Raw genomic sequence first — 27,722 nt, 5'->3', positions numbered from 1 at the left:
TGTTGGTGTGTCATATATGACCTTTATTATGTTGAGGTAAGTTCCCTCTATGCCTACTTCCTTGAGGATTTTAATCATAAATCAGTATTGAATTTTGCTGAAAGCTCTTTCTGCATCTATTGAGATGATCATATGTTTTTTATCCTTCAGTTTGTTAATATGGTTTATCAAATTGATTGATTTATGTAAATTGGGGAACCCTAGCATTCCTGGGATAACCCCACTTGAGCATGGTATTTGTTGAGGATTTTTGCATGTATGTTTATCAGTGATTTTGGCCTGTATATTTCTCTTTTTTGTGACATCCTTGTCTGGTTTTGCTATCACCATGATGGTGGCCTCATAGAATATGTTTGGGAGTGTTCTCCCCTCTGCTATATTTTGGAAGAGTTTGAGAAGGATAGGTGTTAACTCTTCTCTAATTGTTTAGTAGAATTCACCTGTGAAGCCATCTGGTCCTGGGGTTTTGTTTGTTGGAAAAATTTTAGTCACAGTTTCAATTTCAGTGCTGTGATTGGTCTATTTCCTATTTCTTCCTGGTTCAGTCTCGGAAGTTGGTGCTTTTGTAAGATTTTTTCCATTTCTTCCAGGTTGTCCATTTTATTGGCATATAGTTGCTTGTAGTGGTGCCTCATGATCCCTTGTATTTCTGCAGTGTCAGTTGTTACTTCTTCTTTTGCATTTCTAATTCTGTTGATTTGAGTCGTCTCCCTTTTTTTCTTGATGAGTCTGGCTAATGGTCTATCAGTTTTGTTTATCTTCTCAAAGAACATATTTAGATTTTATACTTATTGTGGAGGTGCTGTGCCAAATTATTGCTTTTCCGTAAATTTCCGTGATTCCTTATTTCCATATCAAATAAGTTAAAACCAGGAGTGTCATAAGATCATCCTAAAACTTATGATTTTCTATTCTGTGAGTAATGACTTTTCCTTCAGAAATCGTCCTCTCCAGAGTACTGGTTTACTGGTATCAAGAACAGTTTGAGGCTTTATTCTGTGTTGTTTCCACACTTGTTTACAAACTTTCTCTAAGGGAACAATACAAATGCTTTCAGAAAAACAAGTATAAATTTACCTAATTTCTCTCACCTATAATAACTTCAGAATGTTTAAGCAGACCATGTATAATCGAATTTTCCAATTAAAAATAATATAACATGCATTTTAAATAGCTCATCATTTTTTAGATGAAGTTCAACATTAGGACTTTTTAAAAATTTATGTTCATGTTTTTTTTTTCAACTTATTTTCTGAATAAGTAAACAAGTGCAAGTGAAATGAAATCTTCTCCAGTAAATCAGGTTTGCCATTTAGAGCCAGCCCAAATCCTCAGACCTTTAATAGAGTTTGGCCAGGTTTAAAAGACAGCATGATCTGTGTGAAGACAAAGTTAATTAAAACTGAAATGACAATCCTTTGCACACATTCTGCTTCCTTTAGGCTGCTTGTGTTCATTTAATTTTTGTTGATTAGCCAAATCCTAACATTATGATGCCCATTAATTTGTTGTCTGCCAGTTCATCATAACTTGAGGCTGAAGTGTGCTACCAGGGGAAATGAAAGAGCTCTTATACTTTCCAAAATAGTTTGGTGTTTTAGAAATCCCGAAGTTACTACCTTGGAGCAAGTGGCTTAGCGACTTCATCTGTACTTAGAAGGAGAGCTGGCTAACTTTTGGGGTACCTGTAAATACTAGCAGACTAAACAAAATTCTTATCTAAAATGAAAAAAGAGAATTAGGACAGTAAGTCCATTTTAATAGTGTTTTTATAATATTTTAAATTATGAGTTGAAAGAAGGTAAGAATTATTATTAAAACTGCTATTTTTGTGATGTATTTTGAAAAGTACTATATGAGAGGAATAGGCATAGCAGTTTAACTTTTGTGTTTCTAAGAAGCACATAACGGATGGAGTTACACACAAAAAATGGATACAGCAGTGTGGGAGTATGAGTCTTTTGGGGTAACAGTGTTAGCTGTGTTGGTTATATCATCATCATAGTTATAAACATTGCTGACCTGCATATACAGCAGATATTTAGTTAAGAAAGTTGTGTTTTCCATTTGAACAAGAAATACTGATTATTCTCTTATGCTTTTTCCTTTGAATTCTTTGAAAGCATTTGAATCCTTTGCTCAAACTATTTATATGCAAAATTATTGTTTTCATTAATATTTTAGAAAGTTGCTGAGGGTACTCTATTACCCACAAACTGAGTCTTCATCTTAGCCACACAACAGTCATTTATTTACAGCCAGTATTATTATACCCATTTTATAGATGGATGCAAACCATCCACCACCGGCTGATTAAGTAATTCTCTTAAAGTCAAACACTAGACTGCATTTTATGTTGGACTCTAAATAGTATTAGAAAGGATATTAACCCTTGTGGGCCATATGTGCCATAGTTATAAAATGAGGCTAAGGGGTGGGGGAAGCTAAATTTCCATCTTTGTAATTTATGGAAACATGTACAACATTCAACAAATCTCAATTTGGAGCTTTGTTTAACAGTTCAAAAATCAGGAAGTATTAATTAAATGCTTAATATATACAAAACACTGTGTTAACAATGAGGGGCAGAGATTAAGATGAAAACCCACAAAGAATCTACCTGTCAAAACTCACGATCTTGTGAGAGAGAGATACAAGATTGTACTTACAAGCAGAATGTAGTTCAGATAGTACATGCTCATGGCCAGCTGGAGTGCACATGAACTGCATTTACTCTTTCATCTAAAACAACAAAAAGCACACAAAATATATGAAACAACAGTTTCATGACACTGGACATTAGGGAGTGAAGGACAGTGATCTTTGAGAAATAGGGAAAAAAATAAGCTGAGTCTTGACTTGCCCCGGTTCACAGCCTCGAGAGTGTTTCCAGGCTGTGACATGGTGAGAAGGGACTCAGGGGAACTCAGAAAACTCCCTCAACTGAGAAGACAGAGCTGAAAGTCTGGAGGGACCAAGGCAGCCAGAGATTGTAGTAGTACTGGACAGGAGAGAGATGCACAGAGAATTCTAGGATCCACAGGATATTTATTAACATTTATGTGCAAAGAAAAATAACTGAGTTTGGGAAGAAGATCACCACCTAAAAGCATCCGTGATCAGGAATTCCCTGGCAGTCCAGTGGTTCGGACTCCATGCTTTCACTGCTGAGGTCCTGGGTTTGTGTTCAACCTCTGGTCGGGGAACTAAGATCCCGCATGGCGTGCAATGTGGACAAAAAGAAAAGCATCAGTGGTAATAGTGCCAACATTGAAGCAGGACAAGAATAGTGCCTGTTCCCAATTTGCATACTGGAAAACATAATTTATTATTCATGGGACATTGAGTAGAGTACATGCAAAGATCTTACTTAGTAATGTGGAATAATGAGCCCTATGCTGAGCACTTCTCTGGTCCCACCTAACAAATACTAGAAGCAAGAAGAAAGAAAAAGAAATGCTTTTAATATAGTTAAAATCCCAGAACAAAGCTCTAGAGTATTTATATAAAAACAAAAATGCATAATATCTAAAAATGTGAAATTCACAATGCATGGCATCCAATCAAAATACCAGGTATGCAAAGAAGTAGGAAAACATGACACATAATAAAAGAGAATAACTAATCAAAACTTACCCATAATTCACACGTTAGAATTGTAAATAAGGACACTAAAACAATTGTTATAACTAAATTATAGTTGTTTAAAATGTAAGGAGGAGACATGAAAGACACAAGAAAAGAAATAAATCAAACTTCTAGATATGATAATTACAAAATGTAAGATGAAAAACTGTATGGGATTATTAACAACAGGTGAGACATTGAAGAAAAGAGTCTTCCAATGATCAGTTACAAAGATTTTTAAAAACCATGAGCAATGTCCTGTGGAAGGTAGTTTGTGGATTTGGTGTTTTCAAACAATAGGACTTCATTCTCTCAGAGTTCTAGAGGCCAGAACTCTGTAGGGTTTAATTTCCTCTAGAAACTCTGGGGGGGAATCTTTCCTTGCTTCTTCCAGATTCTGGTGGCGCCAGAATTCTGCATCACTCCAGTCTCTGCATCCTTGCTCACATCATATTCTGCTTTGTGTGTGTGTGTGTGTCTGTGATTTCCCTCTGTCACTATCAAGCACTTGTGATGATATTTAGGGTCCACTCAGGTAATGAAGAACAATCTCCTGATCTCAAAGGTACTTAATTACTTCTGCAAAGTCCTCTTTCCAAATGAAGGAACATGTATAGATTCCTGGGATTAGGACATGGACATCTCTCTGGGCATTAGCAGCCTACCACACCATTTTACAACATGTTAAGTGTAGGGCGAGATCACAGACTGGAAACCTTTTCTGCATGTCTGCTCTATCACCATCCTCGCTCCTGTCTCCATACATTCTTCTCTTTCCATATAACCCTGGGGAAGAAAATAAAAGTCCCAACACTACACACATATAAGCAAAAGATCCACAATTTGTTTAGCATGACCATTATTGACTGTGGGGCTGACCAAGAGTTACAATTTTTTCTCTGCTTAAAGATGTTGATATCCATTTTACTGGACAGTTTTACCTGTCCAAAATATCACCCTCTTCTTTCTGAGAAGTGCTCATGTAGTTTGCAGGGTGTCAAATCATTCAAGTCATGACCCCTTACCCCCTCCCCCTGCAATAATGAAAGGTACAAAGAGGACCATGTGATGTATGCTGATCACAGTTCTTCTTTGGGAGTTTGAAAGCTGAAGCGGAGAGAGAAACTTTCTTCTCTCTTTGGTTAGCCAATTAGCTAAGTAATGTGACCATAGAGCAGCTGGTGGGTATGTTCTCTGCTGAGTGGAGATGCCTGAAAGACAAAGAGAGATGAGAAATTGAAACAGTAGAAGACAAAGGAAGAGACAGAGAGAGACAGGGGGACAGAGTGAAGAAGAAGGACATGAATGGTGTGTTTATTGCATCTTTAGGGCCGCCTCCTAACAATAAATGGAATAATCTATGTAAAGTGTTTGCACAGGTCCCAAAATATGTCACTCAAAATTAGTTTACTATACTATGACATAATGTAAAATTATATATTTGTATATTTTGGGTTGTATATGGGTATAATAGCAAAAACATTATAATTAATAACATTGCTTACCTTGTTTTTGATACAGACATATTATTACACAATTTATATGCAATGCTACTCAAGATAAAATCAGAAACAAAGGAATTTGACCTTGGAAAGAACTATAACATTTGGCAAATTGGACTATCCCTGTGACAATTTATTGCCTCTTAGGTTTTTTTTTTTCCTCTTTTGATTGTAAATGAGAAGAAGAGACGAAGTTACATTTTGGTGAACAAGGAAAATATGAGAGAGGGAAATACCAAAACATTAACAGCTTAGAAAGGAGCGATAGAGCTAGAATCACAAGAGGGATTTGTCTGGGAACACTTGATTGCTTTCCAAAGAGGTGAGATAGAGATGGTGAACAGAATACCACTGGTGGATTAGCAAGGTGAGTGGCGTAACTGACAGTGAAGAACAGCATAAGTTCAGAAAGACAAAGCCCACAGTGTACTGCATGCTAGAAGAGTCTTAATCAAGGAAGGTTAATGGAAATCCAAGCAGAAAGAGCCTGAACCTGTAGACTGTGGCTTGTTCCCCTTGTGCTTCTCTGTATTGACTGATTGTGTATAAGCCTCACCACCATCATTCTGCTTCTTTCATTTCTGTTAGCATTTGTCACTGGAAAAAAAGTAAGTCTTTATTCATTGACCTCAGATTTAAGGATATCACAGACTTTGAAACACTGACCTTTCATCTCTTGTGAGGTTTTTTTAAGTCCCTCTTTTCTTCTTCCTATATTTAAGTTACTCCTTGTGACAATAATGTTGTTTGTTGTTGTTGTTCTTCTAAAAAAAAGGATAAAATCACACATAAAATGTTTCTGGTGTCTTCTACCCTTTTCCACACAGCAATCTTGTATATTCTTAAAATAACTCTTCATGATAAATTTTTGTGAGTGTTGAAAGCCTCCTTAAGCATAAAGCCCAGAAGTCACTTGTTAGTTTATAAAAAAACAATAAGGAATAGAGCAGAACTGACAACATAAGATTCTACTTTAAAATAGCAGTTTTTAAATCATCAAAGATTCCGGCATATGAGTCCTTTGTTGATTCTTTAAAATGATAATAAGAAGGATAAGTCCGGAGTCAAGAAGTATTTTTCATTTTACCTAATTTCATTGTTCATTACTGTTGTTTGGATGTTTGCATATTGGAATTTTCTCAGAACTGTTAAAGCTTATTGTGACATTAATTGTTTCTTCATTGTATTTTCAAATGCTCTCAAGGAAGTAGTCTACAGAAAATGTCTTCCAGGCTCCCAATCCATCCCATTCATTGGAAAGCAACATCACTCAAAATCACAAAAGAGAAAATCAAAGGTAATTTCCACAAGGGGACAAAGATAAAGGGGGAGTGGATGGCAGATTCAAAATACATATTCCTTTTGCTCTCAAAGTGACATCATTTATGAAATCTAAGTCCTTTGTTTTTTTTTCTCCATCTATGGTTATGAACTTGATACTGACCAGGGTTCTTGGCCTTCCCCAATCAATAGAAATTGACTAGAGGCCAGACAAGAAATTCAGACAAGTCTTTATTGGGGCCCCTGCTGCATCGGGGGAGTGACAACAAACAATAGGTTCCCCTGCTTTCTTGCTCACTGAGCGAGTGAGCTTGTTCCTTATATGGGGTGAAGATAGGGATGTGTTCAGGGGTCAGCCTGGAGGGGTAGCTTAGGTGGCTTTCCCACCCCTTAGGTGGTGTTGTGTGCAGGGGGCATGTGCTGTACCCTGCTTTTGCTCTCAACCCCCTGCTTTTGCTCCAGGCCCTTCAAAAGTGGCAGTTGGGTTTTTTTTTTGGTCTCTTTTGTCTAGAATTTGTCCCAGCTGCACATGGACACAGTTATTTTTAGTCCCATACAGTTTCTTTGTATTTTGTTGCTCGAGGAGAGGTGTGTACAGGTGCAAGCACTGCAGCAAAGGGTCCCAGGTCCCAGCCTGTCTCCTTCTCCCCTGAGAGACTCTACACCCGTACTCTTAAGGAATAAGGGGCTGAAGGTTTCTTCTGACACTTCTTCCTGCTGGACAGGGGCCACAGAACCTAGCCTGCCCCAGAGGTGTACAAGTACCTTTCTGACTGTCTCAAGGACCTGTAAGGACCTGGGCCACTCTCCGCTGGAATGGGCTGAATTCCTTGAGCCATCACGAGCCTTACTTCAAACTGTTGGAGCCTAGAAGACACAAACTCAATAAAAAGGTTAAAAACAATGGCTAGAAAGGAAAACAGCAACAGCCATTTAAGGGACTTTCCTGGCAGTCCTGTGGTTAGGACTCCGTGCTTCCACTGCAGGTAGCCTGCGTTCGATCCTTGATTGGGGAACTAAGATCCCACAAGCTGTGCCGCATAGCCAGAAAAAAAAAAAAAAAAAAAAAAGACTAACAACAATAGCCATTAAAGGGCCTAGAAAGGGAAGGAACCAGGTTAACTTTGGGAGGGCTTCCTTAACTGTTGACAAGACAGGGGAGACGATGTTACTCCTGCCAAGAAGCCATTCTGCTTGGGTATATATTTTTGTTAATCTCAGGGTTAAAGTTGAATATGTATCTCTATTTTCAGAATGAAAGGTCTGGACCTATTGGTCCCAGGTCTACTTCTTGGACCAAAAAGTCTTAGTCACAAGTTTACAACAGTAGGGAAGACAACGCAGTACTAGAAAAAATATGGCATAAATCAATATGACTGAAAAGAAAAGGGTAATAAGAAAATAAAAACCTCTTGTCAGAAAGTTTTCTAAACCTTGTGGGTTCCAAGAGAACAAACTAGAGAACTGTTTTCAATTTCCCTGCCTGTATTGATTAGCGAGGATTGGTGGTTAATTGTCTGCTGAAGCCAAGTGGCTTGTTGAATTTTGTCAATGTTGGTTTCTACATGGTATGTGCATCAGGGCTACTTTCTTTGCCTCTCCATCTGCCCTGTTGTTCTCTTGGGTAATTTGAGAATTTTCCTTTTGGTGCACATGGCAATGAATGACTGCTACTAGTTCTGGGTTTTGAGCCATTTCTACGAGATGTAAAATCTCAGCCCCATATTTTAAAGGGGAATTTTTGCATTTTAAGGTCCTCTTTCTTTCCAGACAGCTCCATGGGCATGCAAAACAAGGAAGGCATATTGTATATATATTTATAATTTTCCTTTCCCTAAGGTTAAGGCTCAAGTTAGGGCTGTAAGCTCAACCCTCTAGGCAGAAGTGTTGGGTGACAAACGTTTTGCTTCCATAAGACTATGAACACTCACGATAGCACACCCTGCCTTCCTGACTCCATCTTTAACAAAACTACTGCCATCAATATGCTATTCTTCCTCAGTGTTTTCTATGGCCTGGTCTGTTTGATCAGGCCTGCAGGCATAAACCAGGTCAAGGGTTTCAAGACAGGAATGTGTTAGTTCTGGGCTTTCTGCAGGCATTACTGTAGCTGGGTTGAGGGTGTGGCAAGTTTTGAGGGTTACTTCTGGACAGTCAAGGAGTAAAGCCTAGTACTTAGTAATGCAGCCTCCAGTTAACCAGTGGTGGCCTTTAATCTCCAAATCCCTTGTACTTGATGAGGGGTCTGGACTTCCAGCAGCTATTTAAAGGTAAGCTTGTTAGCTTCTTCCACTAATAAAGCAGTGGCAGCTACTGCCCAGAGGCAGCCAGGCCAACCTCAGGCCACGGAGTCTAGTTGTTTGGAAAAATAGACTATAGGCTGAGGAACTTCTCCTAGCTTTTGTACAGGGACCCCCAGAACTGTTCCCTGTTCTTCAGCTATGTACAACACAAATGGCTTTGTTTTTTTTTTAAATTGGGGAGACCCAGAGCAGGAGCTCTGGTGAGGGCCTGTTTGATATTATTAAAAACTTTTTCTTGTTTTCCAGTCCAAAGTAATTGTTCTGTATTTGGGCCTTTAGTGGCTTTGTATAGAAGCTTAGCCATTCGTCTGAATCCTGGAATCCAAATTCTTCAAAATCCTGCCATGCCTAAGAAAGTACAAAGTTTTATTTTGTCTTTTGGGAGCTTAGGCCTAATATAGCTTGTTTTCTATCTGGCGATAACTGTCTACTTCCAGGGTTTATAATATATCCCAGATATATAACTTGTTGTTTTGAGATTTGTGCTTTTTTTTTTTTTTTTTTTTTCTGGGAGGCACTGTAACCCTGGGTCCCAAGGAAATTAAAGACTTCAATGGTATTCTGATCTGAGGCCTCCATGGTGGGACTACATATTAATATGTCTACATATTGTAGAATGGCCCTTCTTTTAGGTGTATTTCCTTTAGCTCTTTTCCTAGGGCCTGGACGAACAAGTGTGGGCTGTCTTAAAATCCCTGGGGGTAATACCATCCAGGTATATTGTTGCATTTGGCCATAGCGGGGGTTAGTCCACTCGAAGGCAAACAGATACTGTGATGAGGGATGAACTGGTATGCAAAAGAAGGCATCCTGAGGTCAAGCACAGTAAAACATTTGGCATCTCCAGGAATCTGGACTAATATATTATAAGGACTGACCACAAGGGTATGTATAGGGACCACTTCATCATTTACTGATTTAAGGTCTTGTACCATTTGATATTTCCCATTTGGCTTAACAACTAGCAGAATAGGGGTTATTGCATGGAGACTGACAGTGCACTAAGAGGCCATGTTTTAAGAATTTATCTATGAGAGGTTGCAAACTTTTTTTGCTTCCAACTTTATGGGGTACTGTCTCTTGTTAGGATAAGTGACTTCTGGCTTAAGGCTAATTTTTACAGGTTAGGCATTTATAGCCTTCCCAGGGATTCCTTTGTCCCAAATTGCCGGGCTTACTGTGTGTAGAATATGGTTGGGAATAGACCCTTGTTCTTCCAGCTGATTTGTCTTGGTCAGAGTCAAGAAAAGGGACTGCTTGGGGCCTCCTAATTGTAATGTGGTTCCAAGGGAGCCCATAAGGTCTCTCCCCAGTAGTGGGGTAGGACACTCAGGCACAATCAAAAAGCCATGTGAGATCAAAAGCTGTTTAAATTGGCAAGTGAGAGGCCCAGTGAGGAAATGGGTGCGAGGCTTTCTGTTGACATCAGTCACAGTACAGCTTTTGGAGAAAAGAGGTCCATCATGAGAGACCAGGAAAGAGTAAGTGGCTCCCATATCAATTTAAAAAAATGGTTTTCTTACCTGCCACATCAAGGACCATGCAGGGCTTCTTGATGGAGATAGACATCTCATGGTGGGGAGTCACCAGAATCCCCTAGCCACCTCAGTCATCCAACTTGGCCATCTCGGAATTGGGAGCCCCCCTTCCCCTTCAGGACGGAGGGCATTCCCACTTCCAATGACCGGTTTGTTTGCAGACTGGGCATGGGCCAGAGAGCTCTTGTTGGCACTTTTGGGCCCAGTGGTCAGTTGGCTTACATTTGAAGCATCCCCCCTTGCTGGCTTTACCTCCAGGAAGATGGTTAAACTTCCTTGGCCCCCCTGGGTTCTCCTGAGGTTTCAAGGCATGGCTGACATCTATGGCCATGAGTTTAGCTTGAGCCCTGGGCTGCTTGTTTTCATGTCAGGTTCTCTCCTCTTCCTCAGCTAGATCTCGATTATTAAATACCCCAAAGGCCACCTCTAGAAGTTGGGGCGTTGGGGTTTGTGAGCCTAATTGTAACTTTTGGAGTTTCCACCTTATATCAGGGGTAGACTGGCTGATAAAATGTTTTCCCAACAGGGATTGACCCTGGGGAGTGGATGGTTCAATGTTAGTAAATTTTCAAAAAGCCTGCACAAGCCATCCCTGAAGGAGGGCTGGATTTTCTTTTTCTTCTTGGGTCACTCCTTTACCCTTTGGCTTTTTGATATACTTTCTCATCCCTTCTAATACACATTGGATCATGTGCTTCCTGCCTTCTGTTCCATCTCGGGAATTATAATTACAACAGGACTTCTGATTTGGGACTGCGTCTCCACCCTTAACAAAATGTTGAGATTGGCAAGCTGGCTACCGTGCCCCTGGGCTGCTGCCCCAAATCTCTTTTTCCTCAGGGTTACAGCAAGTAGACAGGACTATTTGGACATCCTTCCAAGTTAAATCAAAGGACTGAGTTAGGGCCTGAAACCCTTCAGCAAACATACTACAGTCTTCAGAAAATTGGCCCAGTCTCTTCTGCTTTGGGCTAAATCAGTTAAAGAGAAGGGCACATGTACTCTAATTGTCCCTTCACCATTTGCCACTTCCCTAATAGGGCCTATTTTTCCTGATCCTGGGTGATAGGAAGTTCCACTATGAGTTACCCTGGAGAGACCTGTCTCTCCCTCCTAGGGTAATGGAGGGTATAAAGGGACATAGGGAGGTGGAGTTTGGGATTGGTCAGAGAAATCTGAAGAAGTAGGTGCCTCCAGGGAAGTAGGTGGCTCTGGAGAATCAGGTGGTTCTGGAGAAGCAGGGGAAACTTGATTTCCCCCCTCCCTAAAAATTGGGGAAGATTAGAAGGAGATCATCTAAAATGTTGGGAGTGTTTTCTGATTACCCTGAATTTTGATTAAGGAGCCTCATAGAGTGGGGTTTTGGTAAAGGACTGTGAAGGCTTGGATATAGGGAACCTCAGTCCATTTTCCCATCTTATGAGAGTAAAGATCCAATTGCAAGATGGTACTGTAATTTAGAGACCCATTTTCAGGCCATTTTTCTCTATCCCCCAACTTACATAAAGGCCAGGCAGTGTTAGTAGAGTTAAAAATTTTCCCTTTCCAGCCCTTCTATTTTTTTAAATTTCCAATTTTTAAGAATATATTCCAGAGGTGTTTCTTCTGGCTTAGAAGAGGATCCTCCTATGTTGAGTAACCTGCAACCAAGAGCACTCCTCGAAATGAAGTCTGTAATCTCAGAGACATTTACTAGGAGGCTTTTGTCAGAAGGGGATTAGAGTGTCCTCCGAATTCTCATCTTACCTAATGGGTTTTTGAGGGCCCTCTATTCTCCCATCGCCTAACCAGACATCTCTGGTTGACCCAGTCCCTCGCACAAGGGGGCCCCTATAGAGGATGTTTGAACCAGTGCCAGTGCATTGACAGGACTCTCTTTGATGGAGATCTGGTGTCCATAAAGCTTATGTCCTATAACAATTTTTTCCTATGTTGGGGTGTATTCCTCGAGATTGAGCATCTGTGAAGCCTTATTAAAGGATGTGGGCTGCTTGGAAGTGGCCAGCCCAATAGGTAGTCTGTAACGAGGTATGGGCTGCCAAGGCTTAGAGTGAAGTGGGTCCTAGAGGTGCAAAAAGGAACTCCTGGAGGAGTTGGAGTTGGGCACAATGGAAAATGCCACAGGGGTCAGGACCTGAGGGCCTAGAGGTAGGAGTATTCCCACAGGGGATTTTTTGTGCATAGAGTAAGGTGAGAGACTAGACAGCAGAAGAACCCAAAACCCTATCTCTTATTTGTTTGGTGGCTGTGATAAAAATTGGGCAAAGCCTGATGATTCCATCTGACACAAGGAACAGAGAGTTTGGACAATGTTTCCCATGTAATTTAACATACAAAATGAACCCAATTAGTTTAGGATCTCTCTTTAGGATTCTCCAAGGGCCCTTTGAAGCACCCCAAAGTTAGCTGGGGGGGGTCAAAAGAACTTTAATTAGAATTTGATATTTGGGATGTCTGTCAAAAATTTCAAAAAGCTTTACAAACACCTGGTCAGATAGAATCATAGGTGGCTGTGAAACAATTATTCCTAGACTAAGGTGAAAAAAAAAAAAAGATTTCAAAAATAAATACAGATCACTTAAAGACACAGAAACTCATACAATCTGTTATCAAAAAAACAGCATTCCAGGAAAACTTTGTTCTCTTTTGAGAGAGAGAGAAACCAAATCCAGTCCTGTATCAGCCTACTCATAATAAAATCCATTTACCTAATTAAATTTAATCCAACCTTAGAAAGTCCTGACCACATACAAAATTCTTTTCTCAGTGTTCCTCTTCCACAAACCTTCTGCAACTTTCTGTAGCCAGAAAGTCCCTTATTCTTTCCATTCAGAAATAACCAGCTATGGAACAAACTCACCCTTTTTACATTAACAAAGTATATTTCCAATCCTCATACATTTCTTTCTGAAAACACACCTCCTACTTTCCTTAAGCAACCATGAACTGTCATTTACATTAGCATTCTATAAATTGATAGAGAACATCTCAAGGTGACACCAAACAGCTTTAGTTTCTCTCTCACAAGAAGACAAAAGTAGGTAAATTTAGACCTGCTTAGCAATTAATGTTCCCAATATTTTATCTTATTTGAAATGGCCTGGATATTCAATGAATTCCTATCATTTAACTTAATTTAGTTTTAAGTTACCAAAATTTGGAGAGACTATTTAAATGGACGTTTCCAAAACATAATTATTCCTATAGAGTTTACCAAAACGCTCTTATCTCAGGACCATTTACTTAAAAGTTTAATCATATCAGGTTATTTTCCATATTAACAGATTTTATAACTGAAACAATATGCACTTATTGACTTTCAGTAACCATAGGTACAATAAAAGTATTATACTTAATGTTGATGACTCTAAAGACAGGTTTGCATTAATTAAACCCACAAGCTTAAGCTGTCTCTAATACCAGAGATTAATTAGATATTGAATATTCCCCAGATCACATTAACCCAAAATGTATTCTGGTGAGCCTCCTTTATATTTCTGAGAATGTGTATAAGCACTCCATTTCCTTAAGCCAATTAAATACAGATCATTTACAAGTTAATTTTTCCATAAAGACAGAACCAGAGGCCTCATAGTTTCCCACTTGAATTTAAAATGGTCCCTTTTTTTCCTTGGTCTGGGAGGCTACAGATGAATCAGGTAGTTCCTGAGAGCCCAGGCAGAATAGTTACACTGCAAAAGCAGAAGAGACAGATGCAAGACCCTAGAGCTCAGGCAGAAAGAATAGTTACACTGCAAAAGCAGAGGAGGGAAAATTGCAAGCTCCTTTCTTTTCTTTTTTGTTCTTTAAAATCCCACCAAGTAAGCCAAGCCTGGAATCTCAGGGAAAGTGTGCTGCATTTGTATTTCAAGGTTTAAATGCTCCACCATGCCCACAATTTTGGCAGAGACTTCAGGTATGAGGATTCAGGGAGGGGGAAGGGGGGAGGGACAGAAAAGACTGAAAAAGGGAAAGAGACAGCAGGAAAATACAGGTGAGAATACTGGGATGATAGAACATCCAGCCAGTTCATGATATGAGGTTTAACCCCCTATCACTCTCATAAACCTCCTGTCAGGGAGAGGCTGCTGGACCAGGGTCTGCATGGTGTGAGGCATGCCTCTCCCACCTCTGTCACCTATCAAAGGGAGCCATTGCCGGTCAGAGGGAGCATGGTCTCACAAGCTGAGAGGAGTGACGCTGTAGCTGCCAATGTCCAGTCTTTCAGAAGTAGGGGACAGAGGTAAGAGAGGACAGAGAGAGAAGAGGACAGAGAGAGGAGAAGTGGAGAGATTTCAGGAGAGGGAAAAGACAAGGGGGAGGGGAAAGTGTAGAGTCTTAATGAGGGTACTGAGGTCCCAAGGGGCCAGGAAGGCAGACTTACCAAATCCAGTGACACTGAAACAAGAGGTTCACAAGGTGGCCACTTGTCACCCATGGTGAAGCTGTATTTGGTGGTCCTGGAGGTACCCAGATCCTCTCCCAAGAGGGGGACAACTGCCCCACATTGGGTGCCATAAATCTGATACCAACCAGGGTTGTTGGCCTTCCCTAATCAATAGAAATTGGCTAGAAGCCAGACAAGAAATTCAGGCAAGGCTTTATTGGGGGCCCTCCTGCAGAAGGGGGAAGCGAGAACAAACAACAGATTCCCTTGATTGTTCACTCGCTGGGCAGGGCAGTGAGCTTGTTCCTTATATGGGGTGAGGGTAGGGGTGTGTCCAGGGGTTGGGCTAGAGGGGTGGCTTAGGTGGTTTGCCCACCCCTTAGGTGGTGGTGTGTGCAGGGGGCATGTGTAGTACCCTGCTTTTGCTCCCAACACCCTTTTTTTTCTCCTGGATCTTCAAAAGTGGCAGTTGACTATTTTTAGTCTTTTTGTATCTTTTTGTCCATAATTTTCCCCAACTGCACATGCATGCAGTTATTTTTAGACCCCTACAGTTTCTTTGTATTTTGTTGCTTGAGGAGAGGTTTGTTCAGGTGCAAACAAAGGGTCCCAGGTCCCAGCCTGTCTCAAACTGAAAAAAAAAAAGACATGTAAAAAGTCTCTGGACAGCTGAGTATTTCACACATGTTTATTCACGAGTTATTCTGCATCCATGTAGCCAACAGCCACATGTGGCTACTTAAATTTAAATTTAAATCAATTAAATTAAATTAAAAATTCAGTTCCTCAGTTACCCTAACCACATTTAAGTGCTCAAAAGCCACGTCTGACCAGTGACAGCACAGAGCATGGAAACTTCTATTATCACAGAAAGATCTATTGGACTGCACGGCCCTAGTATTTATGAAGCTTCCATGTAGGAAATACAATAGCAGCTATAACATTATAAGCCAACGCAATATTAAATTTGGAAAGAAGTAAATCACCACAGAGAAAATGAATAGTTAATAGAATAATATGGCAATTTGAATTATCCTTTGATGGAAATTTGGGGTTTTATATGGCAAACTTATATTTCTGGCCTCAATAGCTTACATTTGATAGTTTTAATAATATAACATGTAAAATTGTTTAATAATGCAGAATGCTGTACACCAACACATTTGTAACATTTTTAGACTAAATTTTTCAAATAAATCTCATGTAAACTTAAACTATAGCTTGTGTGGTTGCAGTGGAGATGAAGGGCCCCTCCTTGCTCATACTGCCTGCCTCCAGAGCTGCTGGTTTTGGAGGAAGCCCTGAGTCACCAGCCCCACAGGAGAGCCTGAGCTACGTGGAAACAAACAAACAAACAAATAAAGCAGGCCCTGACTAGAGAAGGAGAGAATACTTTCAAAAGAAGATTAAAAATCAGAACTAGACTTGAGAGCTCCGTCGAGAATGGTTTGGAAGGAAGTAGGGGTGCCCGCAGTGGAACCAGTTAGGTCAGTGTACACATCTGGGATGGACGTTGTTAATGGACTAGAGAGGGGGCGGCGAACATCAAGAGCATCAAGAACGGGGGATGAACGTGAGAGATCCTGTATTTAAGGGGGTAGCATTTACAGGTCTTGGCAATGGATTGGATGCGACGTGTGAGGGAGGAATCAGCCATGACCGCCAGGTTTCTGACTTGAAGGAGTCATTCTCTGAGCCTGGTGACACAGGAGGTGAGGTGCAGGGGAAAGAGAAGATGGCACAAGGAATACTGATATTTAAGAAACAGGAAGATTAAGAAGGTGAAGGACCCCCAGTTTGGGCTGAGCGGGGCTTACTGTGCTGGGCACGGAGCCTCGCATGCCTCCTCCTCCGCCTCCTCGGCCTCCTCCACCTGTTCCTCCGCCTCACCGCCCACGCGGCCAGCTAGCTTGATAACCAACACAAGGTCGGAGACCACTCTCTGCGCTCAGCCCGAGCTCTGCGCATGCCCAGTGGGTGCCGTGGGCCGAGCCTGCGCAGTTGGGGGAATTCGGGCCCTAGGGATCCCCGCTTACGCCACGCCAGGAGATCGGCGGCATCAGCAGCGGTACCTTTCCGCGCGTCCCGCCGCCCCTCACTCCCGCCCCTTCCGTGTTTTGGTCGCGCATGGGTTCCGTCAGTCGCAGGGGCAATTGGTTGTTAGAGGGATCCGAGAACGGCAATTGGCTGTCGTTGGCCGTCGCTCAAGAGCCCTACCGGAGACGGTGGGAGGTGGGAGGAGAGCAGGAGAGACGCCGGAGCCGATTAGACTGATCGACGGGTGAAGGCCATGCCGCCCCCTGGGAAAGTTCCTCGAAAGGAGAACCTGGGGCTACAGTGTGAGTGGGGTCCTGCTCCTTTGTGTGCTCAGCCATGGAGGAGTTCTGCGAGCACGTCACTCAGCACCTGCAGGGCTCCGGGGAGGAGGAGGAGGAGGAGGAGGACCCGCTGGAGGAAGAATTCTCCTGCTTGTGGCAGGAGTGCGGCTTTTGTTCTCTGGACAGTTCTGCTGATCTTGTGCGCCATGTCTCCTTCCACTGCTACCACACCAAGCTGAAACAGTGCGGGCTGCAGGCCCTGCAGAGCCAGGCCGACCTCAGCCCCTGCGTCCTGGACTTCCAGAGCCGCAACCTCATCCCTGACATCCCTGACCACTTCCTGTGTCTGTGGGAGCACTGTGAGAGCTCCTTCGACAATCCCGAGTGGTTCTATCGGCATGTGGAAGCGCACAGCCTATGCTGTGAATACCAGGCAGTCGGCAAGGACAACCACTTGGTGTTGTGTGGCTGGAAAGGCTGTACGTGCACCTTCAAAGACCGCTTTAAGCTTCGAGAGCACCTCCGTAGCCATACCCAGGAGAAGGTGGTGGCCTGCCCCACCTGCGGGGGCATGTTTGCCAACAACACCAAGTTCTTAGATCACATCCGTTGCCAGACCTCATTGGATCCTCTTATCTCAGTGAATCCTAGCAGCAGCCCCATGAGGTAGGCCTCTTATCCACGCTTTTGGCAGATGAGGAAACTGAGGCTCAGAGAGGTTAAATCGCTTACCTGAGATCACACAGCTAAGCAACACTTCCAGTGCTCTCACTGTTCCAAGAGATTTGCCACGGAGCGGCTGCTGCGGGACCACATGCGTAACCATGTGGACCACTACCAGTGCCCTCTCTGCGACATGACCTGCCCACTGCCATCCTCCCTCCGAAACCACATGCGCTTTCGCCACAGCGAGGACCGGCCCTTTAAATGTGACTATTGTGACTACAGCTGCAAGAATCTGATCGACCTCCGGAAGCACCTGGATACCCATAGCAAAGAGCCAGCCTACAGGTGTGATTTCGAGAACTGCACCTTCAGTGCCCGGTCGCTCTGCTCTATCAAGTCCCATTACCGAAAAGTGCATGAAGGAGACTCAGAGCCGAGGTACAGATGCCACGTGTGTGACAAGTGCTTCACGAGGGGTAATAACCTCACCGTGCACCTTCGCAAGAAACACCAGTTCAAGTGGCCCTCAGGGCACCCCCGTTTTCGGTACAAGGAGCATGAAGACGGCTACATGCGGCTGCAGCTGGTTCACTATGAGAGTGTAGAGCTGACACAGCAACCGCTGCAGCAGCCGCCAGAGGGATCGGGCCTGGGAGCATCACTGAATGAGAGCAGCCTGCAGGGCATCATTCTAGAAACAGTGCCAGGGGAGCCAGGACTCCAGGAAGAGGCTGAAGAGGAAGAGGAAGGTGGGGGTGGTGAGGGGACAGCTCTCTCGGCCTCTCAGGACACTTCTAGCCCTGTCATCCACGTGGTGAATCAGACCAGCGCCCAAGGCGAGCGAAAGATTGTCTACTATGTGCTGTCCGAAGCCCCAGGAGAGCCACCTCCAGCCTCTGAGCCCCCCTCCGGGGGCGTCATGGAAGAGCTTCAGGGAGTAGCCGAGGGGCCAGAAGTCCAGATGGTGTGAAGGCTGCAGACCCTGACCACTGCTACCCCAGACCCCAGCTGGGGTTTGAGCCGGGCTCGTGGCAGTGCCCCTAGTGGGCAGCCCTTGCCAATGGATGCCTTTAGGAGTGGTGCTGAGAGCAGTGCAGTCCACTCTGGACCCGGCTTGCATCATTCGGCAGACCGAGGGACTTCCCTTTTGTGCCAGACCACATTCTGTGGGGATCCTGAGGAGTTTGGATTCTTTAGGGGGGCACCCTGGTTGTGTGTGTTCTTGTAGAGGGGGCTAGTGTCAGGCTTAACCCTAACCCCCAGACGTGCTGGAAGAGTGATTAAAATCCATAGTCAACTCACATCCATTCCTGTCTTTAGGGGTCCTTAGGCCCAGGGATGATAACGTAACTGATCCCTGCAAGGGCACTTTCCTCACAACCAGCCAAGGCATTTCCCTCTAAATGGTTCCTCCTACAAACCCCAAGGACTTTCATGGTCATCCTCAGGGATGAGATTGGAGGCACTGAGTATGTGTGTAACAATTGTTTTTGGTAATAAAAGAAACGCTTGGGCCATTAAAAAAAAAATCAGAGCTAAACCTAATTTAGCAATGAGACCCCCTTCCTATTCAAACAATGCTAACGTCATTATTAATGACATAGTTAACTTGAATACTTACATTTTCTCCATGAAACTAAGCACTACTGAAACAAAACATTCCAGAAAAATAAAATTAGTAATGCTGTCATGACTCAGTGCAAAACCAAGTTTTAAAAGACAACTCATGTTTTTCACTTGTAAGTCAAATGTTAAAGATGAATAAAGGGCATTGTCTTATCTTAGTATTTTCTAATCATAGGAATTGCAAAGAGATCAGAAATGTCTTCCTCTCAGGATAATAAAGGAATTTTTGTTATATATGGTACCATACAACAGGGAAAAAGCCATTGTAAGAATGAAGATTACTCAACTGGTTTATATGAAATTATTATTTCATTTTGATATACATTTGCCTGATGCATAACTTATTAGAAAATGATAATTATGTAAAACAAAATGCCAACATTGTTTTATTTATGAAAGTAAATGATGGATTCTTAAATTGCCTTCTAACTGAAAAGTGTCACTAAAGATACTTTATTGAAAAATATCAAATAGATAGATACATCATGCCATCATAGTCTTGCACAAACTATAAAATCTCTGTTTCAGCAACAAAAATAATATTACCAAGAAGTGTGGCAGGAGTCATTATGGGAAGTTGAATTATTGGATTCTTTTTTATTTTGCTTTGTTTTTTGTTTTGTTTTGTTTTTCTAATTTATCCCTGCCATGGACAGGTTGAATGAGATAGCTATGATGATGTTAACAACTTTTCATGCTTTGGTTTCTTGTAGCCTAAAATAGCAATATAAAACACATATCTGCAACCTCATAGCAGATGAAGCTATAATAGAATACATTCCCCACTTATTAGAGACTTATTTATTGTTTTCCCCATAAAACTTTCAGAAAATTAAGTATTACCACATTGTAAAGCTAGACTATTAGGTGTAGTGTTTCCCCATTCGCTGTGTGGACACATTCAGGTTTAGGATGGTTTTGAACAGATAATGATTTCCCACAGAGAGTGAATAAGCTGCATCAGTAACAAAACCTGGGGGCGGGGGGGGGTATCTATTGCCACGCTGTTCCACACAAGCCAGCAATCCATAATAGGAAGCTATTCTTTTAGTGGAAAAAAGAGATGGGAGATACTATTAAAATCATTCTATTTTATAAGAAACTCATCCATATATCAAGCAGAGAATGTATGATAAAAATGTAGGGAGATATTCACATAAAAATAAAACCTTTAAGAAAAGAAACATGAGAAAGTATAAAAATCCATGATCAATCAGATACATGTCATAAACACTGATCATTTACATCCTAAGAGAATATTGACTCTTAAAATATTAGCATTTCATGTATAGTTTTTATTTTAATATTTCATGATATGTTTTTTTTAATTTGAATTATTACCATGAAGTGCTTTTGTAGTAACAAGAAATATATATGAAGTGGACATGCTATGCATTTTATGGTTTAACTCATCCAGAAAGGAACATATGCTTATAAGAATTAACCACACTTCATAAAGAAAGTTAAATGTCAAGTTCTCATATGACCTGCTAATTATATTCAATAACATTAAAGAGCAGCATTTGCAAATTGCTTCTGTGCCTAGAATTTTAGAGTTTGGTGACAAAATTATGATCTTGACCCTCATAATTAAATTACTTAATTCTGGAATATTTTATGCTTCTTGATTGCATGTTCGGCTTTATTTTCTTTTTCTCTCAATTGTATTAGAAAATTTCACATTATTTTCATTTATTTTCTCTTAATACCCACTGAATTCTCAATTTTATTAGAAAATTCCGCATTATTTTCGTTTATTTTCTTTTAAAACCTGCTGACATTTTACGGAAATAAAGCCCAAAATGAAAATAATGACCAAATTCTAAATCTGTCACCAAGGCCTATTAAATTGAAAAGTCTTTGAAGAAACTGTGGGCACAAAGCAGAGTCAGGATGACATTTCATATTATTTAAATTTCAAAAAAGATTTTCTTCTGAAAGCCACAATAACTTATTAGCATCACAAGATATTTTTGCTTCTCTTTAGTTGACAAAAACATGTCAGTTTTATAGTTTCTAGTGTTAGTATTAGGTTTAACTACAGTTCAAATACATATTTTTTGTACCTACAAAAATGGCAATTTTATATGATCCAATTAACTTTTAATATAGGTAAATCCAGTACAATAGGAGTTAGCCAAACTCTCAGTAACATAATATTTTGGAAACGTGCATTTTCCAAAATATATGGTAAGAAATGTTCTGAACTATTTTGTATGATGATTCTCTTAGTTACAGGAAATCTTCAAAAACTTCATAAATGCGTGTTGATTAGAAAAACTCTGTATCTAGAGGAAATTTAATACATATTCTGTTTATTTTTCCATTTTTGGAAGAATTTTTGATTTGGTGTCTGTGAGGCGGTAATGTATACCCAGGAACAGCCAGAGATTCTTACAGGTTAATGTCCAAAACATACACTGGCATGGGGATTTTACAACAGGCCTTTAGAGAAATATCATCTTTTTATAAATTCAAGATTGACTTTCTTTTTAAAGTGGGATCTTCTTGAAGAAACAGGATTATATTTATAACAGCTTGTGCCTTCATTTCCTAGTGAGATAAAGGCCAATTAAACATGGGAAGGGGAGCTCTCCTAACACTGGCTCCATGTGGAGCATGGTGTAGCCTAAATTTCTCTTCTCAGTAGGCACCCTGAACAGTGCTTGTAATTTCAACTGTCATCTTTATGTTGATCACTTCCAGAGCTATATCTGTAGCCCAGACTGCCTAAGCTTCAATCTTCTCTATCCAATTGCCTAAAACCATCTCTCCATGACATCAAGGTTATCTGCTGCTATCCTAACTTCCTGCCAGGGGAACACTTAATCCTCTTTGGAAGAAAATATTATCAGGCAAAACCCTTCACAAATTTCCATAGACAATATCAAGAATTCAGTAAATAAAATTATAAGGCATGAGGAAACCAAGAGGAAAAATAAAGAAACAAGTGATTCAGACATTGGAGTTATCATCCAAGGGTTTTATAGTAACTATGATTAACCTAGTCAAGAAAATAGAGGGGAAAATGGAGCCTAGTCCCAAAAGACTTGGAATTCTTTTAAAGAGTCAAATGAATGTGACAAAATGCAGATAGATCTATGTATTGTCATTCCACTGCTTGAAATCTTTCCATGGCTTTCTTGCCTATAGGATAAAAATAAAATCCTTACTGTGTCATAGGAAACACTTCAGACCTGACTCCTACCTACTTCTTTAGCCCAACTGCCTACCATTTCTTAGGCGTTTGTGTTTTAGTTAGATCCAACTGCTAGTGGTTCACCAAACAGTATTTTCTTTCATGTTGCCATGCATTCACACATGGAAATTGGAATGCTCTGACACTACCCACTTGTCCCTCTAGAAAATATATTTATTCACAAATAACCATCTCAAATAAGGCCTTCCCTGAGAATTTCCACCTAAAATCCCCAGACAGATTTATGCATTCCTTCCAAAGTGATGTCATAGCCCCTATTATATAATCTATTGAAGCACTTTCCACTTCTATTTCAAATTTTTTTTATATACCTGTTGATCTCCTCTAGTAAGCCGAGAGCACTGCTGTGCTAGAGCAGACTTGTGCTGGCTCACAAAATCTCTTGTAAAATTTCCAGGAATTTCATGAATTGGTTGTTAAACACAGCCATTATTAAAAATTAAATTTTATAAACTTAATATTAAATTAGTTATATTAAAGACAAAACGTTAATATTTAAAAACTCATTATTATCTAATTGTTTCATTACACTCTATGCTTAAGGTTACATCTGTTGTTCTGTATGGCAGAAATAATATATGGTGTGCTACTGTTTACCTCTTCCCAAATTTGTTTTTAAGGATATCATGTTGCTATCTTGAAATCAGCCATAGAAAGAGTATTTACACCACAGATACTGGCAAATGCTAAAAACCAGGACTTGATTTTTTGTTACAGTGATTATGCAGACAAGAAAACGATGGAGAAAAATGTTAATAAAGCAGATTTAACTTAAAAGTCTGTTATGTCTGCAGCCTTTATATCATGACCAGAACATGAAATTGAGGAAATATTCTTCTAGTGTGTAAAAACCATTGTCCAATTCAGAACAAAGTTGCTCTCAAAAATGACAAATGAGTAAAGTTCTGACATGCATATTTGAGGTTTCCTTTTCATTTTGCTTGTCAACATAAATGAAAATTTCAAGTGACATTAATGTCAGATTTATACATGTTCATCAATACAAGGCTGTCTCTGAAGAATCAAAGAGTAATCAAGTATTTATCTTATCTGTGCTGTGATTTATAGTGGTGTTATTGTAAAAACAGAATTATAAAATTTGATAGTGAATTTTTCAAGAAACAGCAAGTCACACTAAAGTTATATGTGTACAGAAGTTACAATAAATTCTATATTTTATCTTTAAATTGAGTTCTATAAATTTTATTTTTAATGTAAATGAAATATAAATTTTATTTAAATATAAATTAAATGTATTTGTTTTTATTTAAAATACTGTGCTTTATGTCACTAAAATTTATAATAACATTATACATGCGCACACACATACATACACATGCATACAATTTTTTCAAACATCACTGGTTGAGAATGTCTAAAAGACAGGAATTATGTCATTCTTCTTTTGTCTCTATTGCTAGGAATAATAGGTAATTCAGTGGTTAATATTCATAAAGTCTGCTGAATTACTATTATTTTAAGCTTATTGTAGGGCCAATATTATTTACTTTTGAAAACCCAAAATGTGTGCAGAAATTATAGTTCAGGAAAGGATGTTTAGATCAAAATGGTCTCCTTAAATTTAAAAAAAATTAGTAGGCATATTTGTGGCAAGAAATACATTTTACAAAGTAGCCTTGAAAAGGACTGGGTTTGTAAAACATGTGCTTATAGTAATACCCATGTATCCTGTATGTTGATGTGCCCAGTACTCAGATGTATAAAGTGATCTAAAATTCATAGGACACTGCAGAGAACTTGTCCTCTTCTTTCATTATTTCTCACGCCTTCATGTCAGGTCTACATTTTATATTTTACCTTATGTAAATTGCACAGGACCTGGTGAAGATCTGGAAAATAGCCAAGCTTGTGTTTCATAAAAAATCCAATGAGGATCTGCTTATTATATTGTCTCAAGTATAGAAAACTAAAGAATTTATAACTTCATAAATATGAAGAAATTCTAGGTAATAGGGATATTCTTCATGTCTCCAAAAGAAATGAGTCTTGTCTCCTTGAGCATTTTCTTTTTTGTGAGAGATGCCAAATCATCTGTCTTCAGCTAGAAGGAAATAGAGTTAAAACTTTTAGTTGTAGAGGGAGGTTTTTCCTTTACTGGGACATCAGATGTACCCTTTATTCTTTAGGAAATTCTACTTTGAGACTGTGATAGGATAAGTAACTTCTAAAATAGTCTTAATTTATTAACACAAATGTGTTAATAGGCTGGGACATAATATCCCAGTAATTTCTTCAAAAGAAACAGCAGAAACAGTGGAGCAAAAGTGGGAAAAAAATTTTAGAATTTTTGATATTTTATGCTTTGATATTTATTTGAATACCCTTATTTAATTTGAATCTCTTGCAGATACTGACTGATCCTTTTGGAAGCATATCTATTTTAGTGATTTACCTTAGAACATCACCAGCATGATCTATATTTTTAACTGTCCTAAGCAAACCACATAAATATTTACATCAAATTGTAGACAACAATAATAGATTAAGTATAAGTATCCACATTTACTTTCTCTTTTACAAAAGTACAAGTATTTATGGACAACTTAACTATATGCTTTAGGAAATTGTGGGTTGTCAGGAAAGATTTCTATCTATTCTGTGGATTTTCTATGTTAATATTTTAAAAAGTGAAAGTGTAAATGAGGAAAGAAAATGTAATAGTCTTCCACAGACCAAAGCTATTCTTCATAAATAGAGATCATACTACTCTCTACTCATCATTTGTAATATTCCCCTTTTAGTGGTGATTGATTTGAGTCAATCCATATCTACACTGGATGAGAATAGTCTTCTCTGTACTAATTTAACAATTCAATACGTATTCATTGAATGAATACCCTATTGAATACACTATGTTAAGCACCACAAGGCACCAAAAAGGGACTAACTTTCTTTTCAAGAGCATACATTTAAAAAGAGAAAATTATAGAAAAATAAATATGGTATATGTTTAGACATTCTGGGTAGCAGTGAGAAGAAAACAATAGGCTATTAAATTCAGAGGGCAGAGGGTTACCTTATGCTTGGTAGAAGCAGAAAAATCTTCCTGAAATCATGTAATGTAAATGACCTTTAGAAATCAGTAGCATTTTAACAGATAGAAATAGGAGAAAGGAAGGGAATTCAAGAGGCTGAAGGCCTCAGAGACCTGCACCTGCCACTCCATGGCTATGCTATAGAACACAAACACAGCAAAAAAAAAAAAAAAAGGGAACAAGACAAAACAATACTTGCTTGCCTCTTGTTGGAAGTTAGAGCGCTTGAGTCCTGAGTAGGACGTGGAGATGAATGAAGCTATTTTTTTACAAACGTGGCAGAAGAACAATAGCCTGGGTGTTAGAAAAGAGACACATGTGGCAAACGTAATTAATCCCCCAGTCACAGACCCAGGTGGCTGCCCAGGAAAGAGAGCTGGGAACAGGCACTGCCAGTTGCAGCACTGAGAATTCTAACTGCGATGTTAACTCTTATTCTACCCGAGAGGAGATGAGGCCTTGGGATGAGGATAGGATGCGGATACAAGGAAATCTCCTCTCCACACCCTAATAGTTATTAGAACGTATGTGTGGATATTTTATAGAATGGTTGGAAGATGAATTTATAGAATTCTCTCATTAGTAAAATAAAAAAAATAAGAGATATCACATAGGACATAAAGATAAAATTAATGCACCAATCCAGAAGATCCAACATCTCACTAGTGAGAGTTCTAGAAAGTGAGAAGAAAAATGAAGCACTTCCCAGACCTGGAGAGTATAAACTTCCAGATGGAGAGAGTTTATTAAGTACCCAGCATAAGAAATAAAAGAAAATGCACACACATGGGCACAGCATTGGGAAATTTCAAAACATCAGAGAAAATAATGTAAAAACATCTAGAAACGGAAAAAAATAAAATGAGACAAAACTAAACTAGGTCACAAACAAGTAGCAGGAATTCTCAAGACCACAGGTATGTAATGATAGAAAACATTGAATCAAAGCCCTCAAAATCTTGATTGAAAATAATTTTCAGCCTCAACTTTTATACTCAACCAAACAGTCGCATGGAACTAGAATTTTTAAATTTGTATATATTCAATGCAATATCACATATGTAGTGTTCTTTCAAAACTATTCAGTGGGAATGTAATTATGAGACTAATCAGACAAATTCAGAATGTGGGACAGTCTGAAAAAAGACTGGTCCAGACTACACAAAAGTTAGTGTTATGAAAAGCAATAAAATGCTGGAAGACTATGCTAGTTCTGAAAAGACTAAACAGATATAATGGTTAAATGCAATTCATGAATCTTGATTGGATTCTGATTTTTTTAAAAAATAGGGGCTTCCCTGGTGGCTCAGTGGTTAAGAATCCGCCTGCCAATGCAGGGGGCACGGGTTCGAGCCCTGGTCCAGGAAGATCCCACATGCCATGGAGCAAAGAAGCCCTTCACCACAACCACTGAGCCTGTGCTCTAGAGGCCGTGAGCCACAACTATGGAGCCTGCATGCCACAACCACTGAAGCCCATGCACCTAGAGCCCATGCTCCACAACAAGAGAAGCCACTGCAGTGAGAAGTCCACACACCACAACCAAGAGTAGTCCTTGCTCACCACAGCCAGAGAAAGCCAGTGTGCAGCAACGAAGACCAAATACGGCCAAAAATAAATAAATTAAATAAATTAAAAAAAAATAGCTATAAAAGTCCTGTTTTTGACAATAACAGAACTTTAATCATGGGCTTCACAGTAAATTATATTATGAAATTATTGTGGACTTTTTTGAGGGAGTAATACTATTGTATCTATGTAGGAGCATATCCTTATACTCAGGAGATGCAAGCTGAGCTATTTAGTGATGAAATATATTTCTGGAGCAGACTTACACATGACTTAGAATATATATACATACACACACACATATATATATAGTGAGATAATGTAGGTGGGACAAAACTGGCATATCTAGATGAATAGTAGATGAATTCATTGTACTATTATTTAACTTTCTGTATAATTTAAACTCTTCACCCAAAAAAGTAAAATATAAAAGCTAGGTATGGAGGGAGAGTGAAGCTAAAGAGGAGAGAGAGAGAGACAGAGACAGAGAGACAGATAATGTAAATATTTCTCTCCAATATACCTCTTAATAGAGTTTACTGGAAGAGATGTTTCAGGAAGAAATGAGAACAAGCAGAAGATGGAACTTGGTAAAAGGGAATTCCATGCAAACAGTGGTGGGTGGGAAG

General features: G+C 39.8%; 2 protein-coding genes across 2 annotated transcripts in view; both read left to right on the top strand.

Moving 5' to 3' along the window:
• Nucleotides 1-27,722, top strand: part of KHDRBS2 (KH RNA binding domain containing, signal transduction associated 2) — a gene marked incomplete at its 3' end in the record, with an annotated part of 651,690 nt that overhangs the window by 544,894 nt on the left and 79,074 nt on the right. The gene's annotated exons all lie outside the window — the stretch shown is intronic.
• On the top strand, nt 16,836-19,133 carry LOC309814211 (histone H4 transcription factor-like). Its single transcript, XM_082639747.1, is given in 4 exon segments — nt 16,836-16,986; nt 16,989-17,620; nt 17,622; nt 17,703-19,133. Coding segments are annotated over 4 exon segments (1,581 nt in total). The 5' UTR covers nt 16,836-16,928; the 3' UTR covers nt 18,593-19,133.

This window comes from Mesoplodon mirus (genome assembly GCF_964341445.2).
Source record: "Mesoplodon mirus genome assembly, chromosome: 12".
NCBI classification, from domain to species: domain Eukaryota; kingdom Metazoa; phylum Chordata; class Mammalia; order Artiodactyla; family Ziphiidae; genus Mesoplodon; species Mesoplodon mirus.
Note: the sequence above shows the minus strand (reverse complement) of the source record. Positions and strands in the feature narration are given on the sequence as shown.